Consider the following 19,761-nt stretch of genomic DNA (forward strand, 5'->3'; position numbering starts at 1 on the left):
AGAGAGGTGTGCTGCTTACTGGGGCCTTGCATCAGGGATGTCACCGAGAGGCTACCAAGCCTCATACAGACCACTGACTATTATCTGCTGCTGCTGTTTCACGTGGGCACCAGTGACCCAGCCAGGAGCAATCTGAGGACTATCAAGAAGGACTACAGAGCCCTGGGAGCAGCGGTAAGGGACTCGGGAGCACAGGTAGTTTTTTCATCAATCCTGCCGGTCAAAGGGAAGGGGTTTGAAAGGGCCAATCAAATCTGGTGAGTCAACAAATGGTTATGGGACTGGTGCCACAGCCAGGGGTTTGGCTACTTAGAGCACGGGACTCGCTTTGAGAAACCTGGTCTACTGGGGGCTGACGGGGTCCATCTGTCAGAGAAGGGGAAAAGCATCTTCAGTCATAGGCTTGCCAAGCTGGTGAAGAGGGCTTTAAACTAGAGATGCCGGGGGAGGGGAACCTCAATCCATCCCACTCCTACCAGTTTGATGCCAGGGCCAGCGATAGATGCCCAGAGCCTGGAGAAGGATCACAGGTCAGCAGGAGAGCGCCTGAAGAGCAGCACAAAGGAACTCCAGCCAGTAAGACAGCTTCATCGGGGGCCCAACTTCAGTGCCTCTATGCAAACACACGTAGCGTGGGGAATAAACAAGAGGAGTTAGAGACATGCGCACGCCTGCAGGGCTACAACCTTATTGGCATCACGGAGACGTGGTGGGATGGCTCCTATGATTGGAGTGTTGGGATGGAGGGATACAGGCTCTTTAGGAAGGACAGGCAGGGGAGAAGAGGAGGGGGTGTCGCCCTCTATGTCAATGACCAGCTGGAGTGCATGGAGCTCTGCCTGGGGATGGATGAGGAGCTGACCGAGAGCTTATGGGTCAGAATTAAAGGGAAGGCAGGGACAGGTGACATTGCAGTGGGGGTCTGCTACAGGCCACCTGACCGGGAAGACCGAGCGGATGAGGCCCTCTATAGACAGATAGGAGCAGCCTCATGCTCACAAGCCCTGGTCCTCATCTGTTGGAGGGACAACACGGCAGGGCATAAGCAATCCGGGAGGTTCTTGGAATGCGTTGATGATAACTTCCTTCTCCAAGTGGTAGAGGAGCCAACGAGGAGAGGTGCTATGCTGGACCTTGTTCTCACCAACAAGGAGGGGCTGGTGGGGAATGTGAAGCTCAAGGGCAGCCTGGGCTGCAGTGACCATGAAAAGGTGGAGTTCAAGATCCTTAGGGCACCGAGGAGGGCACACAGCAAGCTCACTACCCTGGACTTCAGGAGAGCAGACTTTGGCCTCTTCAGGGATCTGCTTGGTAGAGTGACAGGGGACAAAGCCCTGGAGGGAAGAGGGGCCCAGGAAAGCTGGGTAATATTCAAGGATTACCTCCTTCAAGCTCAGGAGCGATGCATCCCAACAAAGAGGAAGTCAGGAGGCCTGCATGGATGAACAAGGAGCTCCTGGACAAACTCAAACACAAAAAGGAAGCCTACAGAGGGTGGAAGCAAGGACAGAGAAATTGTGTGAGCAGCCAGGGATCAGGTTAGGAAAGCTAAAGCGCTGATAGAATTAAATCTGGCCAGGGACATCAAGGGCAACAAGAAAAGATTCTGTAGGTATGTCGGGGATAAAAGGAAGATGAGGGAAAATGTGGGCCCTCTCCAGAATGAAATGGGAGACCTGGTTACCCAGGATATGGAGAAGGCGGAGGTACTCAATGACTTTTTTGCCTCAGTCTTCACTGGCAAGTGCTTGAGCCTCACCGCCCAAGCCACAGAAGGCAAAGGCGGGGACTGGGAGGATGAAGAGCCGCCCACTGTGGGACAACATCAGGTTTGAGACCATCTAAGGCACCTGAAGGTGCACAAGTCTATGGGACCCGATGAGATCCATCCGCGGGTCCTGAAGGAACTGGCAGATCAAGTTGCTAAGCCACTACCCATCGTATTTGAGAAGTCATGGCAGTCCGGTGAAGTTCCCACTGACTGGAAAAGGGGAAACATAACCCCCATTTTTAAAAGGGAAAAAAGGAAGACCCGGGGAACTACAGGCCAGTCAGTCTCACCTCTGTGCCTGGGAAGATCATGGAACAGATCCTCCTGGAAGCTATGCTAAGGCACATGGAGGACAGGGAGGTGATTCGAGACAGCCAGCATGGCTTCACCAAGGGCAAGTCCTGCCTGACCAACCTAGTGGCCTTCTATGATGGAGTGACTACATCAGTGGACATGGGAAGGGCTACAGATGTCATCTATCTGGACCTCTATAAGGCCTTTGACAAGGTCTCCCACAACATCCTTCTCTCTAAATTGGAGAGGTATGGATTTGATGGGTGGACTGTCTAGTGGGTGAGGAATTGGTTAGATGGTCGCATCCAGAGGGTAGTGGTCAACGGCTCCATGTCCAGATGGAGACTGGTGATGATTGGTGTCCTGCAGGGGTCCGTATTGGGACCGGTACTGTTTAATATCTTCATCAATGACATAGTGAGATCGAGTGCACCCTCAGCAAGTTTGCAGATGACACCAAGCTGAGTGGTACGGTCGACATGCCAGAGGGACAGGATGCTATCCAGAGGGACCTGGACAAGCTGGAGAAGAGGGCCCGTGAGAACCTCATGAGGTTTAACAAGGCCAAGGGCAAGGTCCTGCACCTGGGTCAGGGCAACCCCCAGTATCAATACAGGCTGGGGGATGAAGGGATTGAGAGCAGCCCTGCCGAGAAGGACTTGGGGGTACTGGTGGATGAAAAGCTGCACATGAGCCAGCAATGTGCACTTGCAGCCCAGAAGGCCAACCGTATCCTGGGCTGCATCCAAAGAAGCATGGCCAGCAGGTCGAGGGAGGTGATTCTGCCCCTCTGCTCTGCTCTGGTGAGACCCCACCTGGAGTACTGTGTCCAGCTCTGGAGCCCTCAGCATAAGAAAGACATGGACCTGTTGGAGCGGGTCCAGCAGAGGGCCACGAAAATGATCAGGGGGATGGAACCCCTCTCCTATGAGGAAAGGCTGAGAGAGTTGGGGTTGTTCAGCCTGGAGAAGAGAAGGCTTCGGGGAGACCTTATTGCAGCCTCTCAGTACTTAAAGGGGGCTTATAAAAAAGATGGTGGCAAACTTTTTGGCAGGGCCTGTTGTGACAGGACAAGGGGGAATGGCTTTAAACTAAAGGGGGGTAGATTTAGACTAGATAGAAGGAAGAAATTTTTGACGCTGAGGGTGGTGAAACACTGGCACAGGTTGCCCAGAGAGGTGGTGGATGCCCCGTCCCTGGCAACATTCCAGGTCAGGTTTGACGGGGCTCTGAGCAACCTGATCTAGTTGAAGATGTCCCTGCCCGCGGCAGGGGGGTTGGACTAGATGACCTTTAGAGGTCCCTTCCAACCCAAGCTATTCTATGATTCTGTTCTATGATTCTATGATTTAGCTGTCCTAAGTGTGGTATGTGCACTAGTTAATTGCTCTTGTGTTTGATTATGTGTTTTCCTTTTTTTTCTCTTTCTCCTCCTATTTTTGCCCATACTCCTCAGCTACGTTATCACTATCACATGGTGTTCCCCTGCACATGCTTCTCAGTTTCACTCATGATCTTTCTCCTTTGCATATGCCTCACAGTTACTTGGCTTCCCTGCCTGCTGGGACATGTTGGTGAGCCATCTGGGCTTCCGTTATTCCTCGCTTCTCCGAGCATGTCTTGCCTGATGGTGGCTGTCAGCAAGGTCCAGATCCAGTGGTGCCATTGCCGTCTGTGGTGGCTTTTGCTTATCCTTGTATATTGATAGAGATTCAGTTTCTTATTTTTGTCTCTGTTAGGCTTTCAGGCTCTCTGCAGCAGAGTCTAGACACCATTCTGAAGAACAGCTAACGTGTTTAATTGTTTTTTTATGAGCCGATAACGGCCCACTGACCACAGGTTGGGAACAGTTTTATTTTACCTCTTGCCTGCAGGGAAGGCAAGATTCCTCTACATATTTGGGGAAGCTCAGTTTGGAAAGTTTGTGGTGAATTTTATGAAGTCACACTTCAGTAGAAATCTCGGATTTTTATTTCTACCCTTGTCAAGTTTGTAATGTGCTTTACCTGCAGACATAAACATTGCCTTTGGCAAGAAAGTTCCTTCTTGGCTTTAGTTGTAGCAGGTACAAGCAATTTGATATTTTTTTTTTTTTTAAACCCAAGAAAATTCTCTTAGTAGGCATGTTTGCCTTTCCATAATCCTACTAGTGTTTAGGCTGCACTGTTCATAGGGGACCTTTTTTGTAGGTGGGAATACTGTGGGTGTCAGCTTAAAACACACCGGTGCACTCTCTCTGTGTTCTCTTAAGCAGCCAAGTCTGGAGGAGTGCGTGACTGTTCTTTGTGACATGCTAATTTGCAGATTTCCCCCAGTGTAATTGTAGAAAAATGCTGAATTTGGTTGTATTCAGTGCTGTCTTGCCATAGCAAAAGTCTGTGAAAAATCAATTTGTCTGTAGCAAACTTTTCTGTCTGCAAGGAATGAACGCAGTTCATCCCATGCTTAGTTATGTTTATACACGCTCATGGGCAGGATTTTTCTTAGCAAAAGTATGATGCAGAGAGAACAGTGCAAACTGGTTAACTAAATCTTACTTAAATAAAAAGCTATTCCATTATTGATTTTAATAATAATGTTGTCATTTGAATGTTAGAAGTTGTCAATTTTAAGATACTGTCACTGTCCACAAGTGACCAATAAGTAATATTCTCTGGCATCTAAAATCATTAAGAAAATAATGTCACTTCTAATATACGATCAAAAAATGTTGCATTTTGTATGTCTATGATGATCAACATGAAACTGCCTGAACAAAATCACTTGGGGGGTGAGATTTGATACTTTTTTTTTTTAAAAGCAAAAAGTGTTTTCAGAAATAAGGGGAAGGAGCTAAAACCGACACCGCTTCACATGTCGATGTGGTGTTACTTCTTCAGCCTGTTATTGGCAAATACACGATGACTTCAACTTTAGTCTTACGAGGAGAGCATCTGATATTTGCAATGCATTTGCTACCTTTCTCATGTCTCTGTTACCTTCATTGCTTGGCACTTCATCCTGACAAGTCATAATTATATATATTTTTTTTAAAGGTGTGTTACTGAGGTAGGAAATGCTTGTACTAAGCATGTGGTTCTGAGTACATGTGTGTAGCTTCAGATCCTCTATCTGCATCTAACTACTACTTCTATTTAAAACAAATATTATTTTTACCCCTTATTTTTTCCACGTGTACCTTCACCAGATGTTTCCTAGTCATGTGTGTATTTTCCAAATGACAGTTGGTCTAACCCTTTTTCATATCTACTTCTTTCCTGTTCTGAGTGTCACTATGAATTAATATTTTAAATTATTTGTAATATCTGTTTTTGTTAATCAGTTTCTGCTTAGGTAATGTATGCCAAACTTTTAGCCTTTTTAATTGTTCCCAGTTGTGCTGTCCTTTCTTGTAGCATCAGTGAATAATATGATATCATTTAAATTGATGGTTACTGTCAAGGGAGGAGCAGAAAAAAAAGGATTATCAAAGTTAGAAATGAGAAATCTGTGTTATATAAGGAAGAAACAAAGATGGATTATTTTGGAGAGGAAAAAAGTAAGTGGCAATATATAAACTTATGGAATGAAATGGTGCTGCTGTATCAGGTGCTCTTCTTTACCTTCCCATAGAACAAAAGGATGGTTGCAGGCACAAAAAGATGGTTGCAGGCAGTAAGAATGGGAAAGCTAGTTAAAAACCTACCAGGACTCTTGTGGCTGTTGAAGAACCTGTACTGTTTGGAGGGTTTAATATTGTTAATTTGTTGCATTTGTGACTTCTGCATTTTTCAGATCAGTGAGTTGCTTACACTAAGACTGCCAGAGGTAAACAGTTGTTACGAACAATGTTGGTGCACCTCCTGTTCCGTTCGTAGGGAGAAGGGCCATGGAGCTTCGTCTGTGATACAATTTCTTGTAACATTCTCATAGTGGTAAGAAAGGGGAGAAGGATGATTTAAAGCGGGTGTGCTAGCCTCGAACTCATTGAGGAGAAACTTTTATTTCTGATGGAAAGCTGAATCCAGTTTTGTTTTTATCAGGTTCCACACTGGAAAGAAAAGGTGATTGCATGGAAGTTATGTTTAGATTTTTGTAAAGTATTCGGTCTAATAGTCAAGGAAGGCAAAACCTGACTTGGGATCAGTTTTACACGACAGTTCCTGTCCTTCCAAAATCATTGTCTCATTGCTGTAACACCCATGTAAGCTGAGGTAGGATATCTTCCGAGAGTGGGCTGATTTTATTGTGGTTTTTTTTTAATGTACAAAAAGTGAAAAATCAAATGTAGGGTGATATGTGAGTCTGTGAAAGGAAACTATTAAGACTCTAATCAAGGATGTAAGAGCCTAATCTCTCTCTCTTCCTACCATTGAGGATCACTGCCCAACTTTTGAAAGGCTTGCCTGCATCTGAGATGCAGACTGAGGGACTTGCTCTTGGCAGAACTGATCTTTATGTACAGAAGGAGCTGTAGTCATTCCCTGTGCATTCAGTCTTCGTAAGAAAGGTTGGAGCATGCTTACACTACACCAGAAAAATGTGTTTGTACCTATGATTTGAACAGCTTTTCTGTTTGGCTGATCTGTGCCAACATGTTCCTTCAAACTGCATCTGTCTGCCTGTATCGCAAAATATTAGAAAGATGCTGACTGCTGAGGACTCAGTCCTGTATTTACCATAATATGGAGAACCTCAATCTCCAGCTCTTTTCTTCTTTTTTTCTCAGCTCTCTTTTCTGACTGTGAGGTGTTAAAGGTGTTTTCTACTTTTGACTTCACAGGACTCCTATTTCCTCCTAAAGTTTAGTGTTTCTGCTCTTTTCAAAAGGATTTTTTTTCTACTGGGTCATTTACTGTTGATGGCTTGAGGAAAATCATCACAAATATTTGTGATCTTCTAAGAAGAAGAGTGAGAAGGGAAGCAAAGATCTTGGCTTTCCCATGCTTTTTCCTTGAGCAGAAAAAACACAGTAAAGGTTTTTCACAACCACACAGAGAAAATATGGGATTTCTGTAAGCACATGCAGGATTTAGATCTTCTAACATATGCTTATTGGCTTTGGCACAGTTTTGTCATCAAATACCTTACCCTAATTTTTCTTTCCCCCTTTTTTTTTTTCGTTCAGACTAATGATACCAGGACATAATGAAGAACAAACTATGTTTCTTTTTTTATAAACTAGTTGACGTGAAAGGGAAGGTGTTACATTACTTTCTTATTAGTTGTCTAGGCTTTCAGGTAAGTTTAGTGGTCCTGAAAGTATTAGTGCTAGTCTGCCAGAGTGTTTCTAGTCTTGTCTTTTTTCAGTTTCTCTTTCCCTTGTGTGAATAATCACTATTTGAGTCAGTAGCCCTGCTGGATCTGATCAGTAGGCACTGCTGTTGCTGTTCCTGTTCTGTATCCAGACAGCCTTGGTAGCTGAAAGGATGTAATTTTATTTATAATATTGTGTTACATAGGAACTTTATTCTTATGGGGCAGTATCTTGCTATGCTAAAAGCAGAAAGATGATCAGGGCAACGAGGCTGGTGAGGGGTCTGGAGAACAAGTCTTATGAGGAGCGGCTGAGGGAACTGGGGTTGTTTAGCCTGGAGAAAAGGAGGCTGAGGGGAGACCTCATCGCTCTCTACAACTACCTGAAAGGAGGTTGTAGCGAGGTGGGTGTCGGTCTCTTCTCCCAAGTAACAAGCGATAGGACGAGAGGAAATGGCCTCAAGTTGCGCCAGGGGAAGTTTAGATTGGACGTGAGGAAAAATTTCTTTACTGAAAGAGTGGTTAAACATTGGAACAGGCTGCCCAGGGAAGTGGTTGAGTCCCCATCCCTGGAAGTACATGGTTTAGTGGGCATGGTGGTGTTGGGTCGATGGTTGGACTCGATGATCTTAGAGGTCTTTTCCAACCTCAATGATTCTATGATTCTATTCTACGATCATTGTCCTGGAGAACTTTTTATAGGTAACTTGTAAGACAAAAGAGAGCAGATGGGTGTTAGCGGTAACATCAGACAGTATAGAAAGGAAAGTGGTATAGCTGGAAATAGTTTCAATATGCCAAAAGAGCCTGATCATTGCCATGCTGGTTTGTAATTCCCTGTAAGCTAGATGGTAGAGAGGAGTGTGAAGGAGACGATTAGAAAGAAAACAGTGAATGTGTAGGTATTTTGGGGGGACCTTCCAAACGTGATGGGTAGTTGGGGTATGTTTCTAACCCTGTTGTGCCGAGGGGATGCTGGGCACCAGCTTCCAGGGCTCTCGGGCTCACCTAAGCTGGTGTTCTTGTAATGTGAAATTTGTACACAGAATATGTATATGCTGTGCTTTCCCTTAAAGCCTTAAATTAGCTGGACTTTACTTTCACTGTACAGATAACTACTGTTTGAATGCAGTGAAGGCAGTAGACTGTGAGCTTTAAGCTCCCTCTGGTGGCTATATAGTACAGTTTAAAGCTTACCTGTTGCACTTGTCTGTTCCGGACAGTTTTGAGAGTCTAAGTGCGTAATTTATTATTACGTTATTGTGATTTTTAAAATTAATACAGGAATATGATGTGCCGTATGCCTTTCCAAGGTGCCAAAGGTCGTCTGTAATCAGACTTCAGAGAAGTAAAAGAGTTAAAATAATGTAAAGTTGGAGGTCTCTTTTCTAGTTATTGTAAGCATAAGGGTGTATTTCCTATAAAACTTTAATTCTGTCTTTTTTTTAATGGTGCCATAATTTGCTGCTGATGTCCCTGAAAGTGCCTGTAAGTATTACAGAACGCTGAAAATAGACATGATTTCTATATGACAAACTAAAATATGCTTTGTTAATGCAAAATCAGTTCAAGATCAGGTAGCCCTGATTTGCTCTTCTTGCTCTAAGAATGTGAATATAAATGACCCCAGACTTGCAAAATATTATGCTTTGTCATTTACACCCAAAGGATTCCTTCTAACTTGGCTGTAATTACTGAGGCTTCACAAGACTGCAGAGCTGTGAGCTCCAAGGTCAGTACTGCTGAAAGGGCAATGTCACTCCACTCCTTTTCTCCCCATTGTTGCACTGGCTCTGGCACTTGCCTGACTTCTTGATGCTTATTAAAGTAACAAAAGTGTGTTCATATCCCTTGCCATCCTGCTTTTTTTTTTTTTTTTTTTTTGTGGCCTAGTTGATAGAAGGTATAATGCAAGGAGGTGACAAGACCATGCAGGTGAGAGCAGGAGAGGAGTGGGACCTCTCCTTTTGGTAGCAGAGAGTTATTAAAATAAGTCACTTGTCTCAAGAAATTTGATTCTTAGTTCTCACAAAACTTCATTGGCCAAAACTGTGTGTTCCTTGAGACTTCAGAGTATTCCCATGGCATTGCACAGCAACAGAGGCTGTAGATTAAATGCACTTTAAATGGTAATTCGTGCTGAAAAAAGCAGCCTGTCACCAGCCATTATGTCCTATACTGTGCTGGCACAGGCTTCTGTGCTGGCTTATGGTGAACCAGGCTGGGGGACTGATCCAGATGAAAATAACCTGCCTTTGGTGGGATGCGTTTCGGTGATCGCTTCCCCAATCTGGTTCTCTGTGCGTTCGCAGAAATGCTTGCCCATACAATGGGGAAAAACGTGAGGCCTGCTTTTTTGTTTGCTTTGGTTTATTTGCAATAGCACTGACTGAAGTGCATGTCAAGCTGTTACTGTATAGGTCATTCCTACATTTTTGATAACCTGCTCCAAATATTATTCTGGCATTCAGTACAGCTGGCTCTGTTGCAGTGAATGTAGCTAGAGTCCACACAGAGAAGTACTGTCCTTCAAGCTGCAGAAAGCATGGGTGGTTGGCAACAGCTCCTGCTGATGGCTGGCTGCATGCAGGAGAGTTGAGTTTCTATCACAGAAGTGTTATGTGCCCTGATTCAGTGAGGCTGCTTCTTTACAAGTTTAAATTTGCTTAAGAAGTTATTAAAAGTTTGGGTTTCTGCATTGTGTTGGAGTTTGCTGAAGATCAGTGTCCTGGAAGGATTCGGGTACCATCATTGAGCTTACTTCTGTGCCAGTTGTTCAGCAGTGCGTAATGCCCCAAATATCTGAAAATTTGTCTGTCTGTGCATCTGTGTGCAGCCTGCTGACTTAGACCCTGAGACGCTGCTCCGAGCACATGGAAGACAGACTTCAACTGAAGGCACACTGCCATCTACATGTGTGCACAACCTAACACGTACTGCCGGTTACCCAGAAGGGGGCATGGACAAACACTGATTTGTCCCCAGAGCTGGTAAGGTTGAGCTGTCCTGTATACATTCAAATCACTGTCCAGGGAGGTCCTGCCCCGAACTGGCTGTAGCAGAGCAGGTTTGTGAAGGGATAGAGCATTTATTCTGCATCCATGAGGCTTTTTTGCAGCCTCCTTCTTCCACTTCTTTTTTTGCTCCCTTCCCAAGGCATTCATAATATCTGCACTGGAAAAGTTGTGAGAGTCAGAAATTTGCTGTGTAAGAAGGAGCACAGCTGTTTATTAGGATCTGAGGATCAGCAATCTGCTTTCCTTTGCTTCATTTAGTCAGGTTATTGAAGAAATGATTGAGGAGCAGCAGCTTTAATCTATGGTGTTATTAGCTTGGATTTGAATTTTCTGTTGTCTGTGTTTTGTCAAGGGTGAAAGAATTAAATCAGATTTGATGTGTTTTATTTACTGGAAAATATTTCTCTTAAGTTAAAAACCTTGGTCTTTATGCTAAGCTCTTTGTGCTTTTGTTCCCAAAGCAGCAGGTACAAATCAAAACCAAAAGATACGTGGCACATATGTTCTCCTCAGATTGCCAGGGACAGGAGTCGAGTTTGGAGTTTGGAAGTTCAGCCGCAGTTCAATAACCTACTCTGTCACCTTGACCCAGCTCTGTAGTTTTTATGCAGTCTTTCTACGTGTGCATGTTCCTTTCTCAAAGGCGCATCAGTTCAGCTTACACTGCCTTGTGGTATTAATTTCCTGTAAGAGTATTTTGTACCGTGTGCTTGTTCAGATAAATCCCAAATAGCAGAAATTGGAGAATATTAATGGCAAAAGTGGAGAGCAGTGTGGTGTTGTGAACAGCCGATGTTTTCTGCAGGGTTGTTTTTACCTTGTGGGACAGCAGGGCAGATCTCGGGGTTGCTCGGTGACGTAAGGCTGCAATACAGGCAGTTAGCTCTCATCTGCGCTCCATAGGCAATATCCTACCTCGCAACGATACAGGTTACTGCTTAGTTTCATGCTTTACCTATAGTTGATTTTCAGGTAGAAACCACCATGGAGCTGGCTTTCAGCAGTAGTGGAGCAGCAGGTGCTACCTGAGCAGTTAAGGTGCCCATGATGTAAGGGCATGGGTATAGAGACAATGGGCATAGGCAGCTGGGCAACTACTGTAGCCATCCCCAAATGAGCTGACCCCTCTCTCAAATTCAAGCCCTCACTCCATCTTTAAGATGTCAACTTTAATGTGAAACACTAGAGGGTAGTATGTTACTGCCAATACTTTATTTTAGAACATATCCATAGTCATGATTTTTTAATCCCTTGAATTTATTATACAATTCAATATTTTAAAACAAGTGTAGAACTAAAGAAAAAATAGTGCTTTGTTTCTGTGATTGTGAGCGTGGTGTGCAACAATATTTTTTTGTTTGAGCAGAAAAAGGATTGGGTTGAATGTAGATCTGACTTTTATCTTTCTTCAGAAACATCATTAGGAACACAATACTTAGAATTATTCATTCTCTGCCTGCTGTCTCAATATTCACACTTACATGTACACAACGTAAATACACAGTGTTATATAAGAGGTGGCCGTGACTGAGAAAGAACAGGCAGTTTTACCAAGAGATACTCGGGTTTGATATTTAACAAGGCAAATATTTATAAGTTAATGACATTGCTCATATGTATTTACAATCAGGGTGGGGTTTTAGTACTTGAATAACTTTTTTTTCCTCTCTTGTCTTTCAGGCACCACCTTCCATGGTCAATAATGAACAACGCCAACATGCCGAGCACATATTCTTATCATTTAGAAAATCAAAATCACCATTTGCTGTTTGCAAACACATTTTGGGTAAGGTTTAATAAATTAAGTTAAGAATGTACCTGTTATTATAACTGGAACTGTGCTGTTCTTGTGCAGCTGGGAATGCGAACATTAGTTTTGATACTTTTTGATGGACATACTTTGTGATGGAGCGTGAAGCCTATTGTTGCCCTTTGGTTTTGTTTCTGGCAGCTTTAAAGTCTGCAATGTGCAACTTTGTGTAGCTAAGTTCCTAAACTGATTTAATAGATTCAGTTTTCTTCTGCCACGTGATTATTGTAGTACTGTCTAATCTGTGGAGGTTGTAGAACTGCCTGTAGTGCAATTGCTGCTTGGCTTGATGCTTCCCATTGAATCAACCAATGATGCAATTTTATATACTTTTGCCAGATTTTACACTGGTGCTGAACTTTTCCATGGTGAGAATTTATTTCAAGTTGAATGTCTTAGTAAGTTGCTGTTAACAGCCCAACTGTTGTGTTTAAAAAAAACACAGAACAAAAACCAGCAAAAGTAGTTAGAAAAGTTTCTGTCCACCTGGTAGAAGCAATAGGGTATTGATTCAAAGTTTTTTGTGGGATTATACCGGTGGAGAAAGGAAAGAGATAGGTAGGTATCAGCTTTTATCAGAATTTCTTGGGTTTTAATAGAAATGCTGTAAATGTAGTTGTGATACAAGTCTTTAAAAACAAATCTGTTTTTACAGGCGCTATAGAGACTTATTAGAGTTTGGCAGCTAAATAATCTGAAAATTGCAGGAGCAGTAAGCATGTAAGATTCCTGCTCAGCACCGCTGTACTGACCAGATGTGAGTGTTGGGGGGAGGCGAGGGGGAAGTTTCAGTGAAAGCTGACTCCGAAACCTGGTGAGGAAAACCTGGAAATTTGTGGAAAAGAACACGTGCCAAAACCACAAAAAGCAACTTTTCTTTCAAAGAATTTGCCAGAATGAACAGAGAAATATTAGAATTATGTTTAAAATATGATTATTTTCATACTTAATTCATTCCACAGTAATTTTTTAAAGTTATTTCTAAATTTACTGGATTAGAGATGTACCGTTCATGATTATTGTGATGTCAATATTGCAGGCCTACTACTGTGTTGTTAAATTATACTGTGATATATAGAGCAGGCTGTGGTTCCTTTCCTACACCCACTCCCCAACCAAAATTTTTTCTACAAATGAGTTTCTTCCAGTTTTAGTATATTATATTAGTACTTCATCTGGTCCTGAAGACTGTAACCACACTTTTTGCTTTATGGGTCTGCAAAATTGATGCTTTTTATTTTCACATTGATTTTTAGAAAATTTTAAGTGGGGTAAAAACCCATACTTAAGTAACTTTGCAGAACATTTTGGTGTCTCATAAGTGATGTATTTGTTACTACTCAGAAGTAAATAATGGAAATTTATGAAATAAATACCTAGTAGTAGTATCTGTACTAAGGGATATATCACTGCCTCTTATTCTCAGAGGGGAATACAATTTAGCATTAATAATGAAATATCACTGCAGACATGTTTCATTATTTTTTTTTTTCTGAAATGTGGCTGGTTGGAAGGAATGTGATCCTGTTTTTAACACCTTTTGGATGCCTAGAAATACTACATCCTTGAACTGCTCATGTGCTATCACCATTGAGAAACCAGCATGTTTCCACATGTGGCAGGTTTTTCCTGGCAGGCTTCTCCAGTAGGCAGTTGTGATGCTGAGACCTGGAAATGAGAGACTTTTCCCAAAACTTTGTGCTTCATGAGTAACTGTTTGTACAGTCTGGACAGAAAGAACAGCTGGTTAACACCTGGGAGGTGAGAAGGGAGAGGCAGGGATTATGATATCAGGAACCAGGAAGGGAGACAAGCTGTTCATGACGAATAAAAGAGTTAAAGTGTACTGAAGGGATATATGCAGGTAAGGATGGGTAGGAACCAGAAGATCAGAGCAGATGGGTTTAAAAAGAAACAGGAAAAAAAAAATGGTCAAGACAGGAATTGGAATGGAGGTAGAGAAAGATAACAAGGATGTTGATGGCATTTGTGGAAAGAAGAGTGTACAAGCAATACAGGGAGAGCAATGGACATGATGAGCGTAAGGAAAAGGGGAACAGCCACTACCGTATAGTTTCTTTAGAAACCTGGAGTTGAACCCAGGAAGCATGAGGCTCTACGTTCTTCTGCTGTAAGCTTATAGCTCTTAAATGTACTGGCAAAACTTGTCCTGTCTTTCTTTAGTAACTTCATGTAGAAGAGAATGGTGCTCTGACTAGTTATAAGCTTACACCGAGTGCTGGACGTCTGTGCTGTTAATGATTGCAGTTGTGCATCTGCAGTACTTGACACAAAGGAGAAATTCCATCCTCTTTTTTTTTTTTTTGGATAGCATTCTCTTTTTGTGTGAGCTTTGTACAGTTTGAAAAGCCAAAGACCCCGAAGGTAGAAAATGCCAGAATTAAAATACCCATGCAGGAATAATCTAGCTCATTTTTATGTGTGTGTGTTAGACATACACATTAATCTTTTAATTAAGTGTTTACTTAGTTTTCCAAATTAAGCTAAGTAGATTTAAAGGTGGTTTATTTTGATTTAAGTACGTTTACCTGTGTCGGGTTTAGATTTGGAGCCTGATTAAATGACTTAGCAGCCAATTTGCTAAAATGTTTTTATCTTGGATATAGAACTTACATGTAAAGGAAATACATATTATGAACTTCTGTGTATATAATCATGGAAGAAAGTTTGTTTTGTAGTTATTTGAAGCCCGCCGTCCCCTGAGTGAGGCTTTCTTGAATAAACCCATTTTTTCTAGTCCTGGCAGGTTGCCCACCATAGCTCAAACTCCGCTTCTTGTTCAGGAATTTTATTTCACCATTTCATATTTTATGCTTTTGCCACCCTGTGGCTACACCTTTTTCAAATGCTCTTTCTATGTTTCCTACAGAGCTCAGAATGTTTTGAAACTGGCTACTGAGATACTACCTGCTATTTCCAAGTTAAAACTTTTAAAAGCAAAGGAACAACAACAACAAAAAATTCTGTTGCTTTCTATCATCATATAAATTAAATTCAAATTCTTGTTTTTTTCCGTAAATTGTATTTTGTAGTCACACAAACTGTCACCTTTTTCCATAACATCTTTTTCTAGTTTCTTTAGTGCCTCTATATACAAAGCAAGCAGATATTCAGATAATAAGGGCTAGTGATTCCTACACTGTTACAAAGTTATATTTTGATTACCTCAAGATAAATACAGAAGTTTGAACATAATGTAGAAAACCTTAAATACACCAGTCTGTAAAACTTTTGTTGTAATAATTAAACACAAATGTTATCTTTATGTGTAAGTGGACTTGCTTCCATTACCATCCATAAAATACAAGTAATTTTATGCACTGTTGATTCCAAAGACAAGCACATGAATGACAGAAGAACCTTCAGTTCTGGCACACATGACAATTTAATCATATCTTAATGTATTGTGATTAAATCTGTCATTTTTATTTTATTTTGTTCTACAGTTGTGTTAGCATTCTTATTCTTGATTTTTGGCCAGTCTTCTCATGCAGCCAACTTTTCTTCCCCTGAGTTTCTGACTCAAATAATATTGGACAATTTGATAATTGGGTTATTGGTTTCCCCTTCCTTTTGAGGTGTAAATTCTTTGTCTGATTTCATAGCAACAAAATTCCATTTAATAATAAATTAACTAATAGTACTTTCCGGTTTTTTTTTTGTTAGAAATACATACAAGCTAAACACATGTGTGTCTTCTGATTCTCAAATTGCCTCTGTTTTTCCCCACAGAAACTAGTAAAGTGGACTATGTCCTTTTCCAAGCTGCTACAGCGATAATGGAAGCAGTTGTAAGAGAATGGATTCTCTTGGAAAAAACTAGCATCGAGTCACTGCGAACATTCCTTCTAACCTATGTCTTACAAAGGCCTAAGTAAGTATAGAAAAAACATCTCTGAACATGTAGGATTCTGCATAAAGTCTGGGTTATCCTGTTGTTTCCAAGGGTAGCAGTGGAAGACCATTTCAACAATAATTTGTCTTCCATTCTTAACACTTAGTTGACTTCCGTAGAGTTGTCAGCTTTCCCTTATGAATTCACACAAAATGTTTGAAAAAGAAATTAGTTTAAAATTTTATTGATCGTTGATGTTCAAAATTATTTGCAAACGTATTTTTGCAATGTTGTTTACAGCCTTCAAAAGTATGTTCGGGAGCAGATTCTATTAGCAGTAGCGGTGATAGTGAAACGGGGATCATTAGACAAATCAATCGACTGCAAAAGCATTTTTCATGAAGTCAGCCAGTTGATCAGCAGCGGTAACCCCACTGTGGTAAGTATTTTGTTTTCTTCTTCAAAATTTAAGCAATCTGTATCAGCAGCATAAGCTATATACTTAGTGGCTATAAAATCTTGTATACTTTTCTTATCTAAAAATAAAAATTAGTAATTAAGTTTATAGCTATTCAAGCAATCATTTACCAAGTTGGAGATTTTTGAATAAGAATATTTTGGGACTAGTAGTAGTATGTGTAGTTCTTTGGTACACAATTACACCATATTTCTTAGGGAATAGGTTTCTCAATACCGGCTTTAACTGTCACTAATGTGATGGTTTGTTTTTTTTTTTTTTTCTGTTTCTCTGGGTTTCTTTAGTAAAACAGCATGATCTAAAATGAATTTTCCAATAGCTGGCCGGTTCTCTACTCACTCTGTTTCCCTTCCATCTGTGCAGTGCTGTACCCTCCTGTGGCTCAGCTGTTGGAATAGGCTACCCAGCAAGAGGCATAGGTCTCTGCTGTTCTCTGAGAGATGGGTAGGTGAAGAGAAAGGGGTGTGAGGAAGTAAAACTGGAATGGAAATACAAAACTTACTCTAGATTTAATGTCATACTACTAGGGGTAAGTGTTACCTTCCATACTGAGCTCAAAGTGGAAACAAGGTGTCCAATATCTATCTATGCATTTAGCAAAATTCCGTTTGCTATGCCAGGAGATAAGTTTAGAATAGGTCATAATAGAGGCATGTAACTAGAGATTAAAGAGAGGTGATTTTTCTCCTACCAAATGCAAATCGAAGATTATGTAGATTCCATGCTGAAATTTTTAACTGAAGCTTTTCTCAAACAAAACAAACCTTGAGGGAATGGACTCCTAACATTGCTGAGCATTTAGAGCAGCAGTTGTACTAGATGTGAGTGGCAAATGTTTAACTCTGAAAATTCGATCAAAATGTACTAGAAGTAATGCAGCTCATGTCATGGTCCTAAAAATAGTGTGTCACCTCTGAGCACAAGTGATATCCCCCCAGGGAATGGAAATTTCGGTTACACTTCTAAACCTTAATTTCACTGTTATTTGGCTTAAGGAGAATATTTCGGCCTTTTTGGTTGTGCATAATTTGGATAGAAATGGGTATTTGTTTAGGAGAACAATGTGAAGTTCATGCTTTTTTCTGGGGAACATAGCCTTGTTATTAAAATGGAGTTACAACTGAGTTTTTCAAGTTTTTTGCAAGCTGGTGTGTCTGCTTATGTAGTTTATATGATCTTTCCATAAAGATACAAAAGTGGAGTAAATAGAAACCTGGATGTTGACAGAGAAGTCCTCTCTGAACTAACTCTTGCACAGTCCAACTTCTACGGTTGTATTCTGTGCATGCACTAGTATACAGACATGCTACACTGAACACAGCATACAGCAAGCTAAGACTGCCAGCTTAAGTATATCACCCTGGGCTTGCTGCAGAACAGAGCGCGTCGCAGAGGAGCCCTGGCTGGGGGAAGGGACAATATTTCATTCTCCTCTTTTCTGAGTTTCGCTTACTGCCACCATACAGAGACCAAGTTTGGCTCAGCTTTTAATTTCCCTTTATCTACCCCTCTTCATAAGTATTACTTTCTGCATAGTTTTTCCAAAGTATTTGTGCTCAGGTGTTAAGAAGGGTATTTAAAACATCTTTAGTATATAAAGATGTTTTCTATTCCGGTATGCTAATACAATGTACTAGTAAAAAAACGGCACGTGATGCTGCTGGAACATCTTTTCTGTAAGGCGTGGTATATCTTTGTTAGTCTTTGGAAGGCTGGTTATAAACACATGCTCCCATGGGTGTATGAGTTTTTATATTATAAAATAGTTCTCATTCATAAAAATGTTCTTGTAATCTTCTGAGACTTTGCTGCAAGAGAAACTCTGGTACTGGCACAGCTTCATGTGACCCAGGATTTGGCATGCACAATAATAAGCAGTAATAAAATTGTGTGTTACCACAGTACCTGCCACAAACTGAGCTCTGAGTGGATTCAGGGCATGCCTCTTGTATAAATATATAATAACTTTGAAAGGTTGTATGAAATAATTAATACAATTAGTTACTTATCTTTTCAAATATGGGTGGGTGTTTTTACTAGTGTCTCTGTAGTCTTCAGCCATGCCCATCAGGTGGTGTGGAACCACGGTGGTGCAGCTGCCTTGCTGCCGTGTGCCGTCTCAGCAAAGGGCGCTTCAGGGTATGGTATGAAGCTAAGGGAGTGATACTGCTTTCAAGATCCACATTGTGCTGTCAGGACAGTGCCATGCAGTGTCACAGGTGTTTCTGCACTTCACTGGAGAGGTGTTTATATTAGCTATTTATAAAAACACACTTCCACCCAAGTCAGGGAAGAGGCTAGGATATGGGTGTTGGGAAAGATCAGCAGATGTTTTCCAGCCCTCTGTGCCTCCCTGACTCCTTCCACTTTTTTAACATGTCTTTCCTGTGATGTGATGTGCACTCTTGCCTCCAGCCTTGTACACTCAAGTTTCAGCAGTCTGTCACACCTTTGTGACTCCCAATTCTCTATTGAGTCTCTCGGTCCCTTTCTGTATCCTTCCCAGACTTCTGCTCCGTGTTTCCTCTGACCTACTGCCCACGCATTTGTGTCTTCCTACCTGAGGTTCACTCCAGCAGATGAGAAATAACATATGGAGTCAGCAGCAGGTCACTTCATATTTAAAAATGTTTTAACATCTCAATCATGGCTCTTGGTTATTGATAATGGCTTTCTACAGCAGTTTGTAATTGAGAGAAAGTCCTTTTTAAAAAAGCGAAGTGGTCTCTTGCCTGCTTTCCGCATGCTTTCTCCTCTCTGCTGTCTCTGAAGCTTCCTGGCCCTTCTTTATCTTACAAGAATAAAGTAGGTACTTAATCTTTTCTGTTCCCTGCAACCCTCCACCCAGTTCCTGTCAGACATCGGTACTAGTTTTGTGTGTGTTATGCTCATGCTCCTTAAAATCTTTGGGACTTTTCAGTAACATATTGTCAGGGTCAAGTCCTGAAGGTTGGTGTAATGAGGAGAACAGTGAATGTAGATGGTACTGTCTTTTGCATGTGTCCTTTTGCAGGATTTGATATGCTTAAGATACTAACTTCTCAAGTATTAGTTAAGTATCTTTAGAAATGGATGTATTTTGAGGATGGAACTTGAAGGTATGTTGAGTAATGCTGTGGCAAACTGACATGGGAACAAGACTGATGGATGAACTGTTGAGAATGAAAAACTGTAAAGGAGATTAGGAGGAAGAGGAGAGGAATAGTGATGAGAGGAAGAAAGTGGGCAGGAGATGAAAAAGATGGCTTTAGTATTGAGTAATCTCTTAACAGTGGAACACAGTGTATGTGTTAAGGAAAT

At 41.5% G+C, this 19,761-nt stretch overlaps 1 protein-coding gene across 1 annotated transcript in view; it reads left to right on the plus strand.

Annotated features, from left to right (window-relative positions):
* The window catches only part of XPO4 (exportin 4), an 84,688-nt gene that overhangs the window by 15,761 nt on the left and 49,166 nt on the right, over positions 1 to 19,761 (plus strand). Inside the window, exons 2-4 of the mRNA XM_076328114.1 lie at positions 11,998 to 12,103; positions 15,881 to 16,022; positions 16,284 to 16,422. Coding sequence (XP_076184229.1) covers positions 11,998 to 12,103; positions 15,881 to 16,022; positions 16,284 to 16,422 — 387 coding nt within the window. The remainder of the gene's footprint in view (positions 1 to 11,997; positions 12,104 to 15,880; positions 16,023 to 16,283; positions 16,423 to 19,761) is intronic.

Source organism: Aptenodytes patagonicus, chromosome 1 (assembly GCF_965638725.1).
Source record: "Aptenodytes patagonicus chromosome 1, bAptPat1.pri.cur, whole genome shotgun sequence".
Taxonomy (NCBI): Eukaryota; Metazoa; Chordata; class Aves; order Sphenisciformes; family Spheniscidae; genus Aptenodytes; species Aptenodytes patagonicus.